General features: G+C 38.4%; 1 protein-coding gene across 2 annotated transcripts in view; it reads right to left on the bottom strand.

The window, feature by feature from the left end:
* Positions 1-24,115, bottom strand: part of KDM5A (lysine demethylase 5A) — a 98,341-nt gene that overhangs the window by 17,654 nt on the left and 56,572 nt on the right. For both annotated transcript variants that reach the window (XR_006709430.1, XM_045466120.1), the window contains exons 15-24: positions 23,643-23,824; positions 23,158-23,282; positions 22,108-22,258; positions 20,657-20,771; positions 17,700-18,055; positions 13,406-13,544; positions 10,604-10,783; positions 9,851-10,012; positions 5,371-5,922; positions 4,407-4,550 (exon numbers count right to left, since the gene is read on the bottom strand). Coding sequence is in view for 1 of the 2 variants with exons in the window: in XM_045466120.1 (XP_045322076.1) it covers positions 4,407-4,550; positions 5,371-5,922; positions 9,851-10,012; positions 10,604-10,783; positions 13,406-13,544; positions 17,700-18,055; positions 20,657-20,771; positions 22,108-22,258; positions 23,158-23,282; positions 23,643-23,824 (2,106 nt within the window). In the remaining variant the exon portion in view is untranslated. The remainder of the gene's footprint in view (positions 1-4,406; positions 4,551-5,370; positions 5,923-9,850; positions 10,013-10,603; positions 10,784-13,405; positions 13,545-17,699; positions 18,056-20,656; positions 20,772-22,107; positions 22,259-23,157; positions 23,283-23,642; positions 23,825-24,115) is intronic.

Raw genomic sequence — 24,115 nt, 5'->3', positions numbered from 1 at the left:
GATATTGCGGTTCATGAGTTTGAGCCCACATCAGGCTCTGTGCTGACGGCTTGGAACCTGGAGCCTGCTTCTGATTCTGTGTCTCCCTCTCTCTCTGCCCCTCCCCCGCTCATGGTCTATCTGTGTGTGTGTCTCTCTCAAAAACTAAACACTAAAACAATGTTTTTAATTTAAAAAAAAAAGAAAAAGAAAACAATGATGGAAAATAATTATAGCTAAAAAGAGGTTTTTAAAAAAATTACTTCCCCAAGGTGATGCATGAAATGTGAATATGTACAATACTGACTTAGGTAAGATAAAGACACATTGTTAGCCCTTGAACAATCACTGAAAACAAACAAAAAGAGGTGTAAGGCAAGAAGTCAATAATGGAAATGAAATGAAACATTAAATTTTTTTTTAATTAACCCAAAGAAGGCATGAAAAGTGGAACACAGGAACAAAAACAAGAGATTAATAAAAAATCAGCAAGATGATCAACTTAAACACAATCATGTCAACAACTATGTTAAATGAAAAATGGACTAAAAAAAAAAAGGAAAATAGACTAAACACTACCAATGAAAAGACAGAGACTGTAATATTACTTTAAAAACAAAACACAAAAAACAAGGCTTAACTCTGTATTTTATGAACGCATATATATGTAGAATTACAGTCCAGAAAGGACCCTCTATATATATGCTATCTACAAGAGACATATTTTAAATACAAAAAAATTGAGTCTTTCCACCAAAGCTCAAGCCATCCAAGGATTAAAAAGGAGCACCTGCGTGGCTCAGTCGGTTAAGCGTCCAACTTCAGCTCAGGTTACAATCTCGCTGTTTGTGAGTTCAAGCCCTACATTGCACTCTGTGCTGACAGCTCAGAGCCTGGAGCCTGCTTTGGATTGTGTTGCCTCTCTCTCTGCCCCTTCCCCACTCACGGTCTCTCTCTCTTTTTCAAAAATAGATAAACGTTAAAAAAAAAAAGGTGGGGGCGCCTGGGTGGCTCAGTCGGTTAGGCGCCCCACTTCAGCTCAGGTCATGATCTCATGGTTTGTGGGTTCGAGCTCCACGTCGGGCTCTGTGCTGACAGCTCAAAGCCTGGAGCCTGTTTCAGATTCTGTGTCTCCCTCTCTCTCTGCCTCTCCCCTGTTCATGTGCTGTCTCTGTCTCAAAAATAAATAAACATTAAAAAAATTATTTAAAAAAAAAGGGGGAGAGTTAGAAAAGAGGGGCACTTGGGTGGCTCAGTCAGTTGAGCATCCAACTCTTGATTTCACCTCAGGTCATGATCTCACAGTCATGAGATTGAGCCCATGTCAGGTTCTGTGCTGATAGCACTGAGCCTGCTTGGGATTCTCTCTACCACCTCCCATGCTTACGTACTCTCTCTTAAAGTAAATAAACTTAAGGGGGGAAAAAAAAAGGAATTAATCACGTGAATATGCAAAGGTTATGCCAGACACAAACACAAAAGATCCATGACAAATTTTGCTTCATTAAATATATATTTTCCTAAGTAATGATTTTCTTAAATTGCTACTCAGTGATTCAGTGGTGATTACAGGATATTACATGCAAATGAAGTAATCCAATAATGCAAAGCACAAATTAGATGCTATGATAACTAAGATCAAATGACTGATTTTAGTTTTCTTTTTTTTTTTTTTTATTTTTATTTATTTTTTTTTTAACGTTTATTTATTTTTGGGACAGAGAGAGACAGAGCATGAACGGGGGAGGGGCAGAGAGAGAGGGAGACACAGAATCGGAAGCAGGCTCCAGGCTCTGAGCCGCCTGACGCGGGGCTCAAACTCACGGACCGCGAGATCGTGACCTGAGCTGAAGTCGGACGCTTAACCGACTGAGCCACCCAGGCGCCCCGATTTTAGTTTTCTAAGTAATTACCTACTCTTCTTCCTCAAGCAGTAAGAGGCTCTCCCTCAAGCAAAGATACTAAATTTAAATTATTTTAAAGATGAATTCATAGTCACAAATCACCAAGCTAATTGTAAATAAATTGGCAAATAAAATTTTAATTACACAGGAAGTGTTTGTTCCATGAGAAAATACTCAAGAGTTTAATTTTTTTTAATGCAGAGATACCTACATCAAGGTGAATGTGACCTTGAAAATAACCCCAAATCTTGCCACCTACCATTCTTCTATTTTTCTACATTGTCAAATATATCGCCAACACTATAAATTCATGATTCATATTGCAAGTCTTCCCTACCAAAGAAGAGCCCATAAGCTAACACCACTGTAGAAATTTTGCAAAAAAGACTAGCCTGTACAACCATATCAAACCACAGGTTTGATCCCTAGCCTTAAAATCATCTAATACTTTTGATGTTTTGTTTTCATAGGTTACCAATCTGCTTCCAAACAAAGTCCACCCCATTCAGCAATTCTAGAGCACTGGTTGATACTTAATGTGCTAGAAAGATAACAACCCAGTTATCAAAGGCCTCCAAGCTATGGTAAACTGGCAATTCTAGTACTAACTTCTTTGTGGCATGGGCCACATTCCCGTTCAGCTGCTCCTAGTCAACCTATACAACTTCATAAGCAAAGAATGTCATTAACTTCAGAGTAACGAGGTGCTCAGAACCTTAACAAGCTAATTCAAGTTTCAACTTTGCTCAAGTCTTTAATTCCTAAAACTAAAAATTCTCTCATTAAAACGTCCCCAAGATGCATTTTTATCTTGAGAAAAATATTTTCCAACAGATCATTTATAAGCATCTATGATGGATAGTTTTAATTTTATATCCTATGATTTTTTTTTTAATTTTCTTTTAATGTTTTTATTTATTTTTGAGAGAGAGAGAGAGACAGAGAGAAACAGAGCATGAGCAGAGGAGGGTCAAAGAGTGGGAGACACATAACCCAAAGCAGGATCCAGGCTCCGAGCTGTCAGCACAGAGCCCGCCACGGGGCTCGAACTCACAAGCTGTGAGATCGTGACCTGAGCTGAAGTCAGATGCTTAACCGACTGAGCCACCTAGGTGCCCGTATCCTATGACTTTAAAGTTGATGATATTAATGCTCTAAGAATGAAGTGACCTACCTGATTTACACACTGAAAGGACAAACAAAAGATAGCTATGGCGTAGGGGGGAAAAAGGCACCCTCGCCTTTTCACACATGAGTATGAACTCCCTGGTTACAGACATAAATTCTAAACAGTTCAACAAGGCTAATATAAAACAGATCAATGGGTTAACTGTAACCTGGCAGAGTTTCTGCCTAGATCATGATGTTATTACTTGGTAAAAGACAAAGGACTTGGGCCTGACACAAAATAGTAAAAATTCAACACAAAACAAACTTGCCAAAACCAGTGGGGTGTCATTATCAAAATAATCACACTGAGGGCAAATAATTTATTCTAGCTGCAGCTGTGACTCTGCAAATCTGAACCATGGGCCCAAGTATAACTCATCTTTAAATAGGACATTTTGGGGCGCCCGGGTGGCTTGGTCGGTTAAGCGTCTGACTTCGGCTCAGGTCATGATCTCACGGTCTGTGAGTTCGAGCCCCGTGTCAGGCTCTGTCCTGACGGCTCAGAGCCTGGAGCCTGTTTCAGATTCTGTGTCTCCCTCTCTCCCTGCTCCTCCCCTGTTCATGCTCTGTCTCTGTCTCAAAAATAAATAAACGTCAGGGGCGCCTGGGTGGCTCAGTCGGTTAAGCGTCCGACTTCAGCTCAGGTCATGATCTCACGATTCATGAGTTCAAGCCCCGCGTCAGGCTCTGTGCTGATGGCTCAGAGCCTGGAGCCTGTTTCAGATTCTGTGTCTCCCTCTCTCTCTGACCCTCCCCCGTTCATGCTCTCTCTGTCTCAAAAATAAATAAACGTTAAAAAAAAAAATAAAAAAATATATATTAAAAAAAAATAAATAAACGTCAAAAAAAATTAAAGAAAAAAAAATAGGACATTTTATCTAGCATCATCAGATGAGAGATCAGAGCAAAAAGACTCAAAGCACAGTTAAATGGGATTCTTAAAACATAACTACACAGACTTTAACAACCCAAAGGAAACGAAATACTGAAATAAACCATAAAAGCTTTTAGTAATCTATATGTATAATGTTTCTAGTCATTCTAAGCCATAAGGAGTTATAAGGTGAGGAAAATACAGATCTTTCAAAAATTCCATTCTTAAAAAAAAAAAACTGTTTCCAAAAATAGAAAGAAGAGAAAGGGAAAGAAAGAAAAAGAAAGGAGAAAAGAGAAAGAAAATTATTTCATCAACCTATATTTTTGAGGGCTTTGAAAAAATGGTAACACCATAAATCCAGTATAAATAGATGACTACTTTCTCTTCCACTTTCAGTGGAAACATCAGTGTTCAACAACTTTTTTTAACAAGCCCAGTGATCAGGTATGCACTCAGAGAGCCTGTCCATTAGTTACCTTCATGTCATAGCCATAGGTCTCCCGAATGTCTTCATCAGAATCTGTTTCTTCATCATCATAGTCCATTGTTTGTCGAGGAGAAGAAGATACACTGCTCACCACCCGGTTAAAAGCAGACTGCTGGAAACTAGGTAGGTGTCCCTAAACAACAAAAAATTCCAAGATGAACAGAGCAACATACTAAATAAACATTGGTAATTAATATGCACCAAAATGTAGGGCTCCTGGGTGGTTTAGTTGGTTAAGTGTCTCTTAGTTCCAGCCTCAGGTCATGATCTCACAGTTTGTGGGACTGAGCCCTGCATCAGGCTCCGGGCTGACAGGGCAAAATCTGCTTAGGATTCTCTATCTCCTCTCTACCCATCCCCTGCTTGCTCGCTCTCTCTCTCAAAATAAATAAATAAACATTAATGGGGCGCCTGGGTAGGCCAGTTGGTTAAGAATCCGACTTCAGCTCAGATCATGATCTCATGATTTCTGAATTGAAGCCCTGCACCAGGTTCCATAGTGACAGTTCGGAGCCTAGAACCTGCTTCAGATTCTGTGTCTCTCTCCCTGCCCCTCCCCTGGCTCACCTCTGTCTCTCTCTCTCTCTCTCAAAAATAAACATTTAAAAAATAATAAATTAAAAATAAAATAAAAAATTAAAAAATATCAACAAAATGTAATGAACTTGCTAAGTGGTCAATAAAGTTCAACAGTTAGTACAGATTAAGTTATTTGGTTATGATGCCAAGGTCCATCTCAATGATATTTCCAGGTACTAGTTCACTAAAATTACCTAGATATATATCTGAAGAAAATTCTACAGTTATATATAGAAAGGTGTTATTGATAACATGGCTACTGGCAACTTACTGTTATTTTCCTCAGCAGCCAGTAACATATATTTGATTTACTATTTATACAGTGACAAATATAATCCCATGAAATAAAAAAAGAAAGTAAATCTTAAACTTGCCTGTAAGTCTGGATTGGCAGCTGCTTTCTGGAGTTCTGCACTGATGATCTTTTCAGTTTTTTCTCGAGCTGCCTGTTCCACCATACGCTGGCTCAACACGGACAGTTTGGCTAGGGCAGAGGACAGTTCATCTGTGGCTAGAGCCTGCCGTGCTCTATCTTGCCAACTCATAGCACGTTCTGTCAAACACTGCAGGGCCTCTCCTTCTGGCAAACGTACAGGTAGCTTCTGAAGGGATACCAGGAGTGATAGAATAGTCTCTAGCCTTGGCCTTCGAGACCGCATACAAAGAGGGCAAAGGAATTTTACTTCTTTAGCCTGCCAGCTAGATCCCTTTTTTTGGGAACCTGATTTAGGAAGGGGAACACAGCTGTTATGGAACCAGTCTTTGCAGAGCTCACACTGTAGCATAAACCCACTGGCTGTCTTGCGACAAATACAAAATTTTACTTCTTCTATGCGGTCCACCATTGTCATCTTGGCTAGGTTGGCTGCTCTGAGGGAATGCATGGCTTCGATCTCTTTTTGCTCCCGTTCTTTGAAAACTGCCACCTGTATACAACGAACATTTAATTAAAAGGAGTCATGGCAAAATACTCCAAAAATGACAAATCCTCAAAGCTGAGGGATCATCTCCACATTGTGCCCTCACTGTAACAAACCACTGTCCTTTAAAAAAAAAAAAAAAAAATCAGTTGTCAATCATTTCCCATAATTTGGGTACATTCTTCATTTGTGAAATGAGCACAGTGCTACCATATTTGATAGTGTATATCAGTAGAGTACTTTGAATTTTTCTATAGGGTGCAATAGGAAAGATAATATGCCCTGGAGTCAGGCAACGTGGGCATGAAACCTGGCTCTTGGACATCTAGACTAATGACCTGGGCACAACTTTTATGAATCTCAGTTTTCTGAAAAATGAGAATACCAACCAATCTCGTTTTGTTGTTTTGAGGATTAAGATAATACATGAAAGTGCCTAATTTGGTATCTTGCACAAGGTAAGTAGTCAATAAATATTCCTTCCCTGGGGGATTTCTATACAAATCAACTTTTCTTTCTTTCTAAACAGCTTCTCCAACTCATGTAGAAGTAGAATAACAAAGCGTGATGACCAATTATAACAAGATTTTATGTAACTCACTTTTAAAAAGTAAGTAAAAGCAAACAAAATTTAATTATCATGAACACTGTCAGTACATTTTCTTTTTTAAACTATGGTAGTTTTGAAACAATTCTTTTTTTATTTTTATTTTTTTTTAATTTTTTTTTTTAACGTTTATTTATTTTTGAGACAGAGAGAGACACAGCATGAACGGAGGAGGGGCAGAGAGAGAGGGAGACACAGAATCGGAAGCAGGCTCCAGGCTCTGAGCCATCAGCCCAGAGCCTGCCGCGGGGCTCGAACTCGCGGACCGCGAGATTGTGACCTGAGCTGAAGTCGGACGCTTAACCGACTGAGCCACCCAGGTGCCCCGAAACAATTCTGAAATAATTTCCAGTCCTATCAATCTGGCAGGACGGACTTGTTAGGCAGATTTGCTAATAAATCATTTCCACTGGCCTCAAACCAAGATCATTTGTAGGCAGAAACAGCCATATCAAGTGACTTAATGTATGTAATTCCCTGCTGTTACATATTGCCCAAACTCATTTTTTATTTCTCTTTACAACCTCAGGCTCCTAGTCATCTTCACACTTTCCTCCTCCTCTCCAAAAATATCTATCATTCTTGGGGTGTCTGGGTGGCTCAGTAGGTTAAGCATCTGACTTCGGCGCAGGTCATGATCTCATAGTTCTTGAGTTTGAGCCCTGCTTCAGGTAAGCTCAAGCCCTGCTTCGGGTGAGCACAAGCCCCACTTCTCTCTCCCTCTCCCTCTCTCTTTCTTTCGACCCTTTGTGGGATTCTCTCTCTCTCCTTCTCTCTCTGCTCTTCCCTCACTTGTACCCCCCTCTCAAAAAACAAAAACACCCATCATTCTAATTAGCTACAAATATTTTCAGCACTCACTATACTATGAATGCTACAAAGAGAAGGGAGATATTTTAAATAGTAGCTGGAATCATTAAATGGATAAAGAGACACCTGGGTGGCACAGTCTGTTAAGCGTCTGATGCTTAATCTCCGCTCAAGTCATGATCTCACTGTTTGTGGGTTCAAGCCCCACATCGGGCTCTGCACTGATGTTGCAGAGCCTGCTTGGGATTCTGTCTCTCCTTCTCTCTGACCCTCTCCCGTTTGAGAGCGTGTGCTCTCTCTCTCTCTCTAAATAAATGAACTTAAAAAAATTAAATAGATACAATTCCTTTTAAAAGCACAGTATTAAATGCTATTAAACTCTAACCCAGTAATCCTATTCCTAAGAGTCAAGTATAGGAAAATAATCTGAAAAAAGGAAAAGGCTTTACAAAGAAGTTCACTTTATATTATCCATAATAGTAAATACTTAGAACAATCAAAATATTTGATGTATCAGAGAACTGTTCAGCAAATCATGGACAATTTGAAGGAATATAAGGGAACTATTAAAACAATAATAACGAACAGAGATATGGAAAAGACAATTTTAGGGAGGGAGCAAAATGATAAACTTTGATTACAAATACAAAAAATGATCCCAGAATGCAAGCTATATTACAAAGCTGTAATCATCAAGACAGTATGGTACTGGCACAAGAACAGACACTCAGATCAACGGTACAGAACAGAGAACCCACAAACGGACCTACAAACATATGGCCAACTAATCTTTGACAAAGCAGGAAAGAATATTCAATGGAGTAAAGACAGTCTCTTCAGCAAGTGGTGCTGGGAAAACTGGACAGCGACATGCAGAAAAATGAACCTGGACCACTTTCTTATACCATACACAAAAATAAACTCAAAATGGATGAAAGACCTAAATGCAAGACAGAAAGCCATCAAAATCCTAGAGGAGAAAGCAGACGAAAACCTCTTTGACCTTGGCCAAAGCAACTTCTTACTCAATACGTCTCTGGAGACAAGGGGAAAAAAAGTAAAAATGAACTATTGGGACCTCATGAAAATAAAAAGCTTCTGGGGTGCCTGGGTGGCTCAGTTGGTTAAGCGTCTGACTTCGGCTCAGGTCATGATCTTGCGGTTTGTGGGTTCGAGCCCCGTGTCAGGCTCTATGATGATGGCTTGGAGCCTGGAGCCTGCTTCAGATTCTGTGTCTCTCTCTGTCTCTGACCCGTCCCCTGCTCATGCTCTGTATGTATCTCTCTCTCTCTCTCAAAAATAAACATTAAAAAAAATTTTTTAATAAAAATAAAAAATAAAGAGCTTCTGCACAGCGAAGGAAACAATCAGCAAAACTAAAAGGCAACCAAGGGAATAGAAGATATTTGCAAATGACACATCAGATAAAGGGTTAGTAGCCAAAATCTATGAAGAACTTATCAAACTCAACACCCAAAAAGCAAATAATCCAATGAAGAAATGGGCAAAAGACATGAAGAGACACTTCTCCACTTCTCCAAAGACATACAAATGGCCATCCGACACATGAAAAAATGCTCAACATCACTCATCATCAGGGAAATACAAATCAAAACCACAATGAGATACCACCTCACACCTGTCAGAATGGCTAAAATTAACAACTCAGGCAACATGTTGGTGAGGTTGCAGAGAGAGGCTCTCTTTTGTGCTGCTGGTGGGAAGGCAAACTGGTGCAGCCACTCTGGGAAACAGTATGGAGGTTCCTCAAAAATTAAAAATAGAACTACCCTATGACCCAGCAATTGCACTACTAGGTATTTATCCAAGGGACACAGGTGTGCTGTTTCAAAGGGGAACATGCACCCCAATGTTTATAGCAGCACTATCAACAATAGCCAAAGTATGGAAAGAGCCTAAATGTCCATCGATGGATGAATGGATAAAGAAGATGTGGTATATATGTATGTAATGTAATATTACTCGGCAATCAAAAAGAATGAAATCTTGCCATTTGCAACTTCATGGATAGAACTAGAGGGTATCACGCTAAGTGAAATTAGTCAGAGAAAGACAAATATCATAGGACTTCACTCATTATGAGGACTTTAAGATACAAAACAGATGAACATAAGGGAAGGGAAGCAAAAATAACATAAAAACGGGGGGGGGGGGCACAAAAACGTAAGAGACTCTTAAATATGGAGAACAAACAGAGGGTTACTGGAGGAATGGTGGGAGGGGAGATGGGCTAAATGGGTAAGGGGAATTAAGGAATCTACTCTTGAAATCACTGTTGCACTATATGCTAATTTGAAAGTAAATTAAAAAAATAAATAAAAACTTAAAAAATAAAAAATAAACAAATATAAAAAATGAAATACATATATATATAAAGCCAAAGATAATGTTTACAAAACAAAAATAGTTAAGAACATAAAACCAGTGAATCTGCTAATATCTTCACAGAATTTTGTATTCACAAGCAGATTCAAGATGCATTACATAATTTCTTACCACCATGGCTGTATCTCTGGTTTCCTCCAATCCTTCCTCGAGATCACTCAGAGGCTCAAGGTCCAGATCCTTTTCTTTTTCTTTTTCTATTAGTTCTTTTACTTTTTTCCTTCTGTTTTTACCACTCCCATATATACCAATGTCAGTCCGGGGACTCAGCACCTACAAAAATAAAACCAAACACTGAGCTCCAGTTTTTAAAAAATCTTAAAACTGAAAATAATAAAAGGAATCATTTACTGACCATTCATCATGTCCTACGCACTTTTTTACATACTTTATACACATTACCTAATTCAGTCCTCACAACAACCCTCCGTAGTAAGTAGTATTATCTATATTTTACAAACCAGGGAAACTGAGGCTAAGAAAGGAAACAACTTGCCCAAGGACACAGGGTTAGCAATTAGGGAGCAGTCCTCAAACGTGAAACTATCTTACTCCAACTATGCTCTTTACGATGTTCAAATGCTCAAGATAAAAAAGATAACGACTATTTAAATTTGTACTTCTGAGAAATAAATCTTTCAATGACAGAATCTATTAGTAACAGAGATAAGATCCAGGCTGATACTGTATTCTGGACGCAGCAGAAGATGAACTGGAAATAAGTCTGCCTAAAGCTCCATATTTCTAGTCAACATTTGATATCACTTCACAGGAATCACTTATGAACATGACCAGATAAACTGAAAACAACCCTCACCAATCAAACTCCTACCTACAGGTGTTAAATTACCAACTATTCTTTACCTGCAACAACGTATGGCTAGAATTCTTCTTAAGAAAGGTCCGCCCCGTCCGTTCTCTCCATGCCCGTGCAGCTGCTACTTGTGACTCTACTTGGGGCAATGCGTCCAGACGCACAGGGATAGGGCGCCCTTTAGCAGACAAGCTCTCCAACTGCTCCAAGTAAGCATAGTTGCTGCCGCTCTGAAAAACAAAAGTACACTCTCACACAGCTTGCACTTTCTTATGGAGTCTAGCAATACTGGTCGGAAGATCTTACAAAGAGTTTAGTGTTAAGCTTTTTATTAAATATTATTCTTTAAACCTAATCGTATCTCTTGAACTAACAGAGCCAATGTCGTTTTTAAAAAGTCTGTAAATTCATGTTGTCAAAGTTTTTTTATTTTATTAATTGAGAACAAGTTAAAATGTAAAAACCAGTTCAACAGATAATCTAAAGAACATGTATATAAATACGATCAGGAATGAGGCAAGGAATTTGCTAATAGATGGAAACAGATGTTTAATATCATACCAGACAATGCAATCATCTTTTCTACCATGTGGAAATCAATTGTTCCATTATAGATAAGCTTAATTGCTTTTCTATGGACATAATTCATTTGTATTACTATCGTTTTTAGTAATCGACAGAGTTGTAAGATAGCCTGGTCAGACAAAATCTAAGGCGCACACTCCTTCAATGAGATAATCTTGGAGGGTTCACCAGACAATATCCAGTATTCCACTGAAAGGACATCAGTAATCTCTTTTGCCTATTTCAGTCTTTCAACTTTTCCAAATACTACAAAGCAGTATTTTAGTTCTAATAACCACCTCCATTTTATGTTCTATAAATACAGATGAGAATGGATATTTGCCTAAGTCACATGGTTCAGTATTTATGTGTAATGAAGTCATTATTGTTTTTAGAACTATTACTGCTTTACATTTACTAACTAAATGAATCATTACAAGAGGGGAGAGGGTTAACAAGTAATCCATTACAGTAATTCTGAGTGATAAGATTGGATGAATCTCCAAGCAGACAGGACACGTAACCATTCCTACAAGAAACTGTATATATACCCTTAACATTTATTGTTATTCAGAGGCTCTGAATGAAGGAAAGGCATAGTTGCGTGCTAAACAGACATTCTAATAAAAAGTTAGTTCCTATCTATTAAATGACTCATTTGCCTAAAAATTCATTTGGAAAGTTACACTGAAACATGTGGAAAAATAAATAAGCAAGAAACTTCACTGAATTTTTTTTTCTTTAAAGTAGGCTCCAGCTCCCAACAGGGGTCTTGAACTCACAAACCCCAAGATCAAAAGTCCCATGCTCCACCAACTGAGCCAACCAGGTGCATCAACTTAAGACAATTTTTACAAAGAATATGGGAAGGTTCTAGCCCTAAGAGATATTAAAATGGTATAATTAAAATCACTGTGGACTAGGATTAAAGAATAGCAAACTGGAAAAGAAAAGAAAGCTCAAATACAGATATGGTTGACAAATACCATGTTTACTAGTACTCCTTGTGCCCAGCTATAGCTGTTTGACTATAGAATATCTCCTGGCTAAGGCTTGACAGAGCCTGCTCCCAAACTATGTATCTTAAAGAAGAGTCTGCCTGTCAACAGAAGTTGTCCACTTACTTAGAATCTACAAGTCCATCTCCCCACTGAAGGGAGGGCTTAGTGGAGGAAAAGTCCTCTAAATAACAGAGGAAACACATGGCAGCCACCTACACTTGGAGACTTGGTCCAGCAGTCATAAATAAACAGCCAACTAAGGGTTATCAGACATTCGAGGACAACCAACTTCCTGAAATAGGTTAAAGATGAAACAGAGGAGCTGCCCTAATGAAAACACAGGTAATTTTTAAAATAGCATAGAAAAAGTACGGCTAACCAGCTCCCAGAAAAAATCAACTTAAAACAAAGTAAAACAGAAGTCATTAGAACTTGACAACTACAGTATGTTCTCTCCTAAGTTTAGTAGAGTTGGTTTCCTTTTATTTGGATATAGTTCTACAATAAAGAGTAGGTATACCCTCAATACTAAAAATGCTGCCAGGTTTTTATAATTCAGGAGGAATTTTATATATTCAAATACAGTTTCATCTCTAGCCCTTATTTCATTGTTTTAATTTTCTTTTTTCTTTTAGAGAGAGAGAGTGTGTAAGTAGGGTGAAGGAGGCAGAGGGAGAGAGAGAATCTTCAGCAGGCTTCACGCTCAGCATGGAGCCTGACACAGGGCTTGATCCCGCAACCCTGGATCATGACCTGAGCCAAAATCAAGAGTTGAATGCTCAACTCACTGAGGCACCTCATTAGAGTTTGTTTTAAATTAAAATGTATATGTCTTTCTAATTAGAGAATATGCTATTTTGAGGGCCTGGGTACTACCTTTACACCCTTCCCTCACATTTCTGCTCCCAAACAACTAGAATAGTACCATGAGTGTTATGGGGTTCAGTAAATATTAATTTCATTTTCTTTTTGCTGCCTCTTATTTTAAAGTAATTTGTGCACATGGCAAAGATTCAAAGAATACAGCAGGGAATAAACTCCCTATTGCTAAGAGTTAAATAAATAGCTAATTCTGTCATCTTTCACAGCAAGGAGTCAACAAAACAAGTTAACGTTTAAATAGGTAATATTTACTTTGAATGATAGAATCAGATGGAAGAACAACTGAATTTTAAGTACTATCATTATTTTATTCTGGTTATTCTATTCTAAAAAATTATAGGCTTAAAGAATTCATCTGTGAGACAGCATTACCTGAATGGTAGGATAACTCAAGAGGCTCCTTACCTGAATAGCTTCTACTTTCGCTGTCCATTCTCGAGCCTTTTGTAAGGCCTCTTTCAGGGACAACACATTGGGTAGAAAGGCTGGAATGTTCTTGGCTTCATTCACTATGCTTTCTAAACTTGCCACACTGTGCCTTGGTCTAAAAAAATACAAAAATAGGGTAGATGCATGAGGAAAAGTCAAACTGCTACCAACATTTAAATCACATTTTAGAATGTGCAGAGAACTTTCATATACATGATTTTACTTACTTCTTACCACAATTCTATAAGGAAGGCAAAGCAGCTATTATCTTTATTTCCAATTTACAAATAAAAACCTTAGCTCAAAAATCAATTATTTACCCCCAAAGTCATTTAATACAGTGAATGGCACAGCCGAAATACTGATTCAGAATGAGTCTCAGATCCCATGCTCTTTTCACTATAGTGAATTGCATCTATTTTAGTACTCCACAATATCTGAAATTGTCAGAGATGCATATCAGACAGCAATGTAAAAAGCAATAGTCTAGAAGTCCATTAATATTGACCATATACATTTAATTCAACTGCATTCAAGAATACCTAGTTACAAAAAAGATAAATAAAATAGACCTTATCCTCAACTAATCAGAATACAAGATAAAAATTAAACCTGTACTGGGGACTAAGAACAAACTAGTATAGGCTCATCAAAATGGGATGTCGTGTTTAATTCTGCTTAGGGGAGGTGAGAAGGGCCTTGAGGGGCACTTAAAGAATTGATTTTATCAAGTAGAATGTTAAAGAAGAAAAACCAGGAATATAATAAACAAACAAAGGAAGAAACATTTAAAAATAAGTTAGTGGTCCAGGGCAGCCTAATTGGCTCAATGAGTAGAGCATGCAACTCTTGATCTCAGGGCCATGAGTTGAAGCCCCACATTGGAGGTAGAGATTATTTTAAAAATAATAATAAAATATTTAAAAAATTAAGTTAGTAGCCCAGTTTAAGATGGGGGCTGGCGTGAGGATGGAGGTAAAACAGGAATAGGAGTAAGAGCAGGAAGTAGGAGAACATGACCGGAAAGATAGATACAAACTGATATAAGCTGTCTTGACAGCCATGAATTTCACTATGAAAGCAACAGGAAGCTACTGAGGGTGGGAATAGTTTCATCATATAGAAATCCTACTATATGCTCATGAAACTTTTCAATCTTGTGGTGGAGGGGGATTATTAATACACAGTTATGATGCACTGTAAGATGCTATCAGAATATATAGTCGGAGGACCTAAACTGGCTTGGCAGGTGAAGGAAGGCTTCCCAGAAATGACCTCTAAAGTTTCTTATCCTTTTTTAATAGGAGTGAGTCAGGAAAGCTGGGACCAGAGGCAGGGTAGGGGTATACCACAGGGGCTGGGCAGAAGGGAAGAATGTTCCACAGGAAAACAAAATAAGCATGTGCAAAGGTCCAGAGACAAGAAAGAACATGGCATGTCTGAAGAAAGCAAGTGGGGATCACTGTTTGGAACACAGAATGCAAAGAAGATAGGCAAGGGATGAGGCTAGATCCTAAAGCAAGAGGCTAAATTACAGATGGCCTTATGAATCAGGTTAAGGAGTCTAAATTTCATCCCAAGGAGAATGGGAAACACTGAAGGGCTTTAAACAAGACAGTCAAAAAGCCATACCTGTATTTTAGGAAAATACGAGTTGCAATGTAGAGAATGGGTTAGAGAAGAGTGAGGTCACTGAGGTCACAGAACCTGTTGCTATGATTTAGGCCAGCTATGACAGCACCCAAAAGAAGAATGAAAGTGAGAAACATTGAGGAAATATTATCAACATGACTTGGTAGTTAACTGAGTTTGAGGGTAAGGAAATGGAAAGGAAAGGTTAAAGTTAATTTCCAAAGTACTGGCTTATGTATGAATGAACCCAATTTTGGATTTGGGGAATCTGAGGTACCAACAGGACATCCAATGGAATTATCTAATAAGTAGATGATATCTATGAAATATATCTGTTATACACGAGATTTTGGAGTTAATCACTATAAAAAGGACAAATGGAGCCAAGAAATTAGATGAAATTTCCAGGGAGATGTACACAGTGAAAAACAGAAGTGGTCTACACCAGAATCTTGAGGAAAGCTTTTATTTAAGAGGCAGGGGAAAAAAGGCCAAAAGCGAAAAAGGGTATTGAGAAAATAATGGTCAGTAATCAATCAATGCTAAGACATGAAGAATATTATAGATGTGTTTCAAAAAGATAACTTTATCCATTCAGAAGATGTGGTTTACATATACAATGGAATACTACTTGGCAATGAGGAAGAATGAAATCATGCCATTTACAACAATGTAGATGGAACTGGAGGATATTATGCTAAATGAAATAAGTCATTCAGAGAAAGATTTCATATGTTTTCACTCATATGTGGAACTTGGGAAACTTAAGACCATGGGGGAAGGGAGGGGAAAAAATAGTTTCAAACAGAGAGGGAGGGAGGTAAACCATAAGAGACTCTTAAATACAGAAAACAAACTGAGGATTGATGGCAGAGATTGGGGGAGAAGGGAAATGGGTGATGGGCATTGAGAAAGGCACTTGTTGGGATGAGCCCCGGGTGTCGTATCTAAGCAATGAATCATAGGGAATCTACCCCGAAGCCAAGAGCACACTGCAAACACTGTATATTAGCTAACTTGACAATAAATTATATTTAAAAACAAACAAACAAACAACTACAACAAAACCCCAAAAAGATAATCCTGACAGGAGTAAGAAAACAAAAGATTCTTCTTCCCACTATCCCCAAACTCCATCACCCTCTATTTTCTAATTTTATTTTCTTCATGACACTAATTATCTGAAATTTCCTCATCCATTCATACACTCACTTATTCACCTGTCTCTTGGCTCTCCCCACTAGAATGTTGGCTCTATTTTAGAGCAGGGACTCTGTGTGCTTTTCCCTACTGTCTCTATAGCACTGAGAAACAGTGCCTGGCATGTAGCAGCTACTCCACGAATACTTACTGAATTGCAAAGATTAAGGGAAAATACAAGAGTACTGTAACTAGGTCAGTGACAGTGAAGACACATTCGAAAGACATTTTGGAGGCAAACTCACTAAAACTTGGTGACTGATTAAATGTAGAAAAATGAGAGAAAAAGTTTTCACATATTACTACCGCCAAATTTTCATTCTGTAGACTACGGTAAGTTGCATCAGGTATACCAAATTATAGTTTTGCATTCCACAGTTATTTAGTTTTTCCCATTTAATATGTTCCTGGAATTGTCATGAATCTGAAGACACTGAATAGTTTCAAAGGAAAAAAAGCTATGGATACATTTTAGTATGTACTCTCCATGGCATCTGGAGAGCAAAATATCCAGCAAAAATACATGCAGCCTTTTCTTGGCAAAACAAAACTGTGGTCATTATTCATTAAATCATCTAAGGCTTTTCCTATCATCTGCATTCAAAATAAGTAGCTGGCAAAGTAGTTAAGTACATGAAGACTTTGGAATGAAGTGGAAAAGGCTTCAAATTTGAGCTGTGTTAAGAACTATGTGATCGAAGTATCCCAGGTTCCTCATCCTCACACGAGAAATTGTGTATCAATTTTAGCTGAAGAAATACTTTAATAAAGGACATTAGTTCTTACATAATTATGAAATTAGTTGATACACAAATATGATGAATGCTTTACTGAAATCTCACAAATCCAATGGGGTGCCAATGCTAATGCAACTTAACGTTTTCTTCCCCTTCTTTCTCTTTCCCACTACTTTCCTGCATAAATCCTCTACTCCAGGGAAGCCCATTTAACTTTTGTCACCAAAACACAATTTAGCTTATGACATTTCTCCTACCTCCCTTCCACTTCAATCGCACTCATGCTTCAAGTCTCTACCTAAGTTCTTTCTTTTCTCTCCAGATTCTCTTCTGAGCACCCAAGCTAACACTGACCTCTCCTCTAAACTCCTGTTGCATTTTTCTGTACCTCTCAGTTAACAGTAACATATGGTGGTACGCTTTACATTTCTTAGCTCTGAAATACAGCATAGGTAATGGAAAGTTCTAAACAAAATACTACTTTGTATCACCTAAAGTACCTAGCAAAGTACTCTGCACTAGAGTGCACACAATATTTGAAAACTGTTTATGTGCAGACCTATTTGATAACTTAGTGATTGATCAGGGAAGGCACAAAACATCTAATTAAATATTTAATGAAATAGAACCTTATGTTCCTCCTTCGGTTCTACTCTGACTTCATTATTAAAGAGGCAACAGTCATCAATATATGTGTTCACCTTGCCTGCAGGCAGACCTTAGCCTTTTCTTCCCACCGCTCAGAGACTGTAAGGAGCTCCTGTAGTTCAGCCATTGCCTTCTCCACAGCATGGTGGGGTGCCAACCCCACCCCAGAGTCTATCAGTTTCTTCATGACATCCAAAGTGACCTGTTGTGGATCTGACAGGGTCAGTCTTACTTCATCCAACCATCGAGCCTGCTGTAGCTCTTGCTTTAGTCGGGCTAATTCAGGTAGTTCCACATAGAGACTAGAACCCATGTCTATCAACATTTGGAGTTTGGAAGAATCTGGGGTTTCATCCATCATGGCCTCTTGAGCACGTTCATGAAACTCTTCCACATCATCCAGGAGATTCTGAAAAAGTAAAAAAAAAAAAAAAAAAAAAACAAAAAAAAAACAACCAAATTTAAAAGATATAAAATGAGGGGTGCCTGGGTGGCTCAGTCAGTTGAGAGTCCGACTTCGGCTCAGGTCATGATTTCACGGTCTGTGGGTTCAAGCCCCATGTCAGGCTCTGCACTGACAGCTCAGAGCTTGGAGCCTGCTTCCGATCCTGTGTCTCCCTCTCTCTCTACCCCTCCCCCACTTTCATTTTATCTCACTCTGTCACTCAAAAAATCAATAAATGGAAAAAAAAATTTTTTTAAAGAAATAAAAAATAAAAGATACAAAATGAGTATGGAATATAGCTCAGGCAAACTAACAAACTCTAGATTATCTAATAATCTCACCATTATAGCACCAAATAGATACGATAGTAAAAAACGTAAATATCATAAATATGCTTCTCTGTAATTACTTACCTTCTTCCTTTTAAATACGACTCATTCAAAAAATTTTTAAAATTTTTTTTGAATGTGTATTCTTGAAAGAGAGAGAGAGAGAGCGCGCGCGCGCGCGCGCGCGCATGAGCGGGGGAGGGGCAGAGCGAGAGGGAGACACAGACTCTGAAGCTGGCAGCACAGAACCTGATGCGGGGCTCAAACTCACCAGTCGCAAGATCATGACCTGAGCCGAAGTCGGACACTTAACCCTGAGCCATGGAGGCGCTCCAATTCAAAAAATATTTAAAGACTGCAGACTTAGATATAGCCACTGTTTTAAGTGCACAATATTAAAACATACAGTCCTTTGTCTTCAAGGAACACATTTTAATCTAAATAGCCAGACACTGAACACGTGAATGAAATGTTTCAGTTAGTTTTAAATGCTATGAGAACAAAATAGAACACAATAGAGAATGACCAGAGGAGGAGGGCATACTACATTGCAATGGTGGTCACAGAAAACAGATAAACTGAAACTGAAATAAGGAGACAGAAGTGGGAACTATAAGAAGATCTGGAAGAAGAGCAGTTCAGGCAGGGCAAGTAATAACTGCAAAAGCTCTTAAAGAGAAATGAGCTTGCTGTCTTGCTCATCTGGATGAGTGGGTGATGAGAAGCAAAGTGGAGAATGTAGTTTAAAAATAAGCAGAGGTCAGATTACACAGTGCCCTGTAGGTTATGAATTTAGATTTCATTCTAATGGCTTTGAGGAAGCACTGGAGAATTTTACCACAAATAAATGATATGATTTGATTTATATTTTACACAATCATTCTGGCTACCAAATAAAAAATCAACTATCAAGGACAAGAGAAGAAGAAAGGAGGTGAGTTAAGAGGCTATTACAGTAACCTAAGGCCTAGAATCTAGTGGTTCAGAGCAGTTTAAGCAATGGTCATGATGATAAATGGTTCACTATGGGATACATTTTGAAGATAAAAACAGCACTCGTTTAGAGACTGGTTGTAGGGTAATAAGGGAAATAAAGGAATCAAGGATTTTGACTCATTAAAAGGCTTTTAAGATTACTTCAGTCTGCCAAAGGGATATGGAGAGTATGCCACTGGGCGTACAAGCCTGTAGAAAAGAACAAAGGCACTAAGAACTGGTGATCTGGGAATCAGATCAGATTTGTTTAATGTCACTAAACAAGTAAGATGTCAAGACCTAGACTAAAGAAAGGGCTGAGGCTCCGAACATACTCCACAATTAGAAGTCAAGCCAAGGAGAAAACAAACAGCAAAGAAGACTAAAGAGAAGGAACTGTGAATAACCTAGAAAACCAGAGAGTGTGATGTCACAGATGTTTAGAGAAGAAAGTCTCTCAGATAGGAAAGTGTGGTCAACTATCAAAATGCTCCCAAAACAAGGAATAAAGCAAAAACACAATTGATACTAGATTTCACAAGCTGATAACCTTGATAAAAACCATTTCAGATATCCTGCCCATGGCCAAATCACAAACCACCACCATGAACTATCAAAGGAATACTAACTACACAAATTAATGTATTTGATATATACTTTTTAGATTTTACAAATTCAAGAAACCATCAGGACTGTAGTAATTTCAGAGCTCATATTTTTAAAAGCTCATGAACTAATAACTTACTGAAACATTTAGATTCTTTTAATGATTTTCTTGCATTTCAATTTTATCTATGCCAGATAGGGATTCTGATCTAAAATTAAAACAGAAAAAAATTCTAAACTAATTACTCTTGGTTCCAGAATCTTAAAGGGAGTATTAAAGACTAAGAACTAAACCAAGGAATTCTTTTTTTTTTTAAGTTTATTTATTTATTTTGAGAGAGAGAAAGAGAGAGAGAAAGCAGGGGAGGGCAGAGAAAGAGGGAGAGAGAGAATCCCAAGCAGGGTCTGAACTGTCAGCACAGAGCCCGATGTGGGGCTCAAACCCATCGACCGTGAGATCATGACCTGAGCAGAAATCAAGAGTTGAATGCCTAACTGACTGAGCCACCCAGGCGCCCCTAAACCAAAGGATTCTTACTGTCAGCAGTAAGAGAAACAGAACAAACAACTAGTCTAGACACAGTATTTTATCTGCCCAAAACAGAAACCCATACTACAAAGGTTATTACCCAAGAAAAGAAACGTAATACTCCACCTTTACTTGTCGAGCTTGGCTGATGACACATGGAAGACTAAAAAGTTGTTGGACAAAGGCCTTCAATTCTTCCACTGTCAGTTTGGTCCGAGTCCTCCCACTATCTGGGCTCTGCCTGATGTGAAATAATATTGAGACATAAGTAAGAAAAATTCATAGTCATCTGATATTAAAAGGGGCTTCTAGTCTCTCTAGAATTCTAACCCAAGCAACCCCAGAATATGAGTGTTTGAGAGGTTCCACTGTAATGCTGATCACCTCCAAATCAGGTATTTACCTCTTTAGTTAATGGCTCAAAGATTCAATACTCCAAGTTGTAGTTCCTCCAATCTTACAAGTGTTAAACATTTCAAACAGTTAATCAATTCCTCAGATCAAAACATTATGTTCATTAATAAAACTAAATCTTCTACCTCAAAAAGCTTAAAATGTGGAACAAGGGCACCTTTAACTTAGGAGACAATAAACCCTCTGAAACATATTCAGAACTGTATGTGTATGTGCATTTTTCTAAGAAAAGGGTCTCTAAGCTTTTGCCAGATTCTCCGAGAGGGTTAGTGACCCAATGACAGCTGAAGATTCACTGACCAACATCTTTAAGAAAGATTCTCTAATAAAATGATAAATAAAAAATATACAAAGTAATTTTAAAACCCAATGTGAAGTGCTACAGAAGAACCTGTTCAGATACCAGGAATGTGTTGGAATGAATACAAAACAATACCACAGAAAATTTAACACATACAAATGACATTAAATCAAGGGCGCATACTTCTACACTCCTTAATAACAGCCTCTCCTGCATCCATCAAGGTTACTCTTTGCTGCCACCTGCCTTCAGCATGTAGTATCATTTATTTATTTACAAATATTTATTGCACACCTATTATGTGCCAGGCATTGTGCTAAGCACAAGAAATAAAGCAATGAAAAAAAGAATAAAAAATCTCCAACATCCTAGTCTCACAAATGTTCTAGTGGGCCTGGGAAACAGTAGAAGAGATAATGAATTAGTATATCAGGAGGTGACTGGGCTAGGAGAAAAACAAAACAGGAAAAAAGAATAAAAAGGTTGCAATTTTATAAAGGTTGTCAGAGCAAGTTTCTTCAAGAATGTGTCATCTGAAAAGACCTGAAAGAAGTGAGGGACAAGCCACCTGGATAGCAGGGAAGGCCTGTGAAGGCCCTAAGGAGAACCGTGCCCAGTGTGTAGGAAAAGCAGAAAGGGGAAGAAGACTGCAGAGTGAAGCAAGAAAGAAGGGAGAGTAGTAGGGGTTTAAGACTGGGACATGACTGGAGGAGAAAGGGAAATGGCCACAAGAGATCAAAGATTAAATAGAGGGCCTTGTGAGCCAGTTAAAATTCTGGCTTCCACTCTGAAAGAAAAACAAACAAGACCAAAAAACCCACAAGAAACCACTGGGGAACCCAACTCTTCTTCATAGTCTTACCTGTGCTTCTGCTTTTTGCTGAGAAGCAGCTGAGCCACAGAGGCACAGGTCTCCGCTTCTTTTACAGCATCCCTGAGCTTTCTAAAGAGATCATTCTCTGGGTATTTCCTATCCTCAGCATCTTCCAGCATTACTCGTAATTCAATCAAATCTGTAAGAATAAAACCGTATGCTATAACCACAGACATAAAAAGCCATTTAAAAATGTTAACCAACCCCTCTCAAGTTAGTCCTCAACCTATCAGAAGAATCATCGCAGCTGGGAAAATCTCACCAATGCAATTAAAAGCTTATGAGCAGATGCTCATTCCTAATCCTCATGGATGATTTCTCTCAGGTAAGGTTAATTCCTCGTTCTTTTTTTTTTTTAATGTTTTATTTATTTTGAGAGAGACAGAGAGAGAGAGAGAGAGAGAGAGAGCGCGAGCACGCACGCAAGCAGGGGAGGGGCAGAGAGAGAGGGAGAGACAGAGAATCCCAAGCAATGTCTAGACACTTAACTGACTGAGCCACCCAGCTGCCCCTGCAATTCCTTGTTCTTAATTAGCCTTCAGTGTTAGTCCACTGGTCACAATGGCTCCCCAAAATACATATCTATTGCCAGTTAGCCATCTGTCCCATTTTATATTAACTTTTGATGTAAGAGAAGATTCTCAAATAGAAAACTAAATCTGAAGTCAGTCAACCAATCCATTAGTCTCAAATCTTAAATGAAGCCTAAGATTTTTCCTTAATAGAAAAACACATAAAACAAAACAAGGCCTCTTTTTTTTTTTTTTTTTTTTAATGTTTATTTATTTTTGAGACAGAGAGAGACAGAGCATGAACAGGGGAGGAGCAGAGAGAGAGGGAGACACAGAATCCCAAACAGGCTCCAGGCTCAGAGCTGTCAGCACAGAGCCCAACATAGGGCTCGAACTCACGGACCGTGAGATCATGACCTGAGCCGAAGTCAGACGCTTAACCGACCAAGCCACCCAGGCGCCCCACAAGGCCTCTTTCAATGTGACAGTAATTTCAGTGTATGCATACAAAAGGAGGATACTTAACCTTTCTTGTGGTTGAAGTTGGCAGATAATGCTTCTGTAACACGGCTGACCCAAGTGTCATAAGATTGTGCCCTGACTTTCACACCGTATAGCAGAGAAGGGAGGTCCTCTAATGGATAGCGGTATCTAAAAACAAAGAGAAACAAACAAAACACAGAAATAAAAACTTGAAAATCCAACAATAACTTGAAAATAAATTTTAAACATAATCAGTTTAATACAATGATGAGGTGAATGGGGTCTTAAAAAAATCAAAGTTGTCCATAGAGGTTTAATGCAGGGAGAGACAGGGAACATATGAAATCAACTGATAAAAAAAAATAACTTCAGTTGCCAAGTTTAGAGCCAACTTTAAAGGACTGGTCCACAGCAGGGAGGCAGAGACAAGGAAAAGTCACCAGTCTACACATGGGGAAGGGAAATTACAAAGAACAATGCCCTTGGTTTTCAAAGAATTAACAAGTTTTACAAGAAACTTATGGATACCTAAGACACTTCTTCTGCATGGGGCAGGGGCACAGATCAGCTGGATGGTAGAGACACACAAGCCGCTCAGGATTACAGGAGCATGTCAGAGCAGAGAGAAAACATGTGGTTCTGCACGCTGAACACTGTCGCTCATCATCAGGAACAAGTTCAAACACCTCTTCTTCCGACATCAGGACACCCTGAAATACAATTCATGTCACTACATCAAATCTTTCTAGTCTCTCAAGCATCAAAGACCTTCAAGTTATTAAATTTTTTTCTTACAGGTAAATCTCTGACTTAAGACATGGGAGGTACAATGACACATCATCAAAATACTTTCCAAAATTAATCATTCCTAATTATTCAAAAATGAATCTTTCCTAATTATTCAAAAGTTCATAGGAAAAGAGTCCTTAGAGAAATCTGATCAAAGGATAAGATGATCAAGAGTTGTGATATTCAAATTATTGCAGAACAAGGAAAAATGA

The sequence above is a fragment of the Leopardus geoffroyi genome, chromosome B4 (genome assembly GCF_018350155.1).
Source record: "Leopardus geoffroyi isolate Oge1 chromosome B4, O.geoffroyi_Oge1_pat1.0, whole genome shotgun sequence".
NCBI lineage: Eukaryota > Metazoa > Chordata > Mammalia > Carnivora > Felidae > Leopardus > Leopardus geoffroyi.
This window is presented reverse-complemented; position numbering and strand designations above follow the sequence as displayed.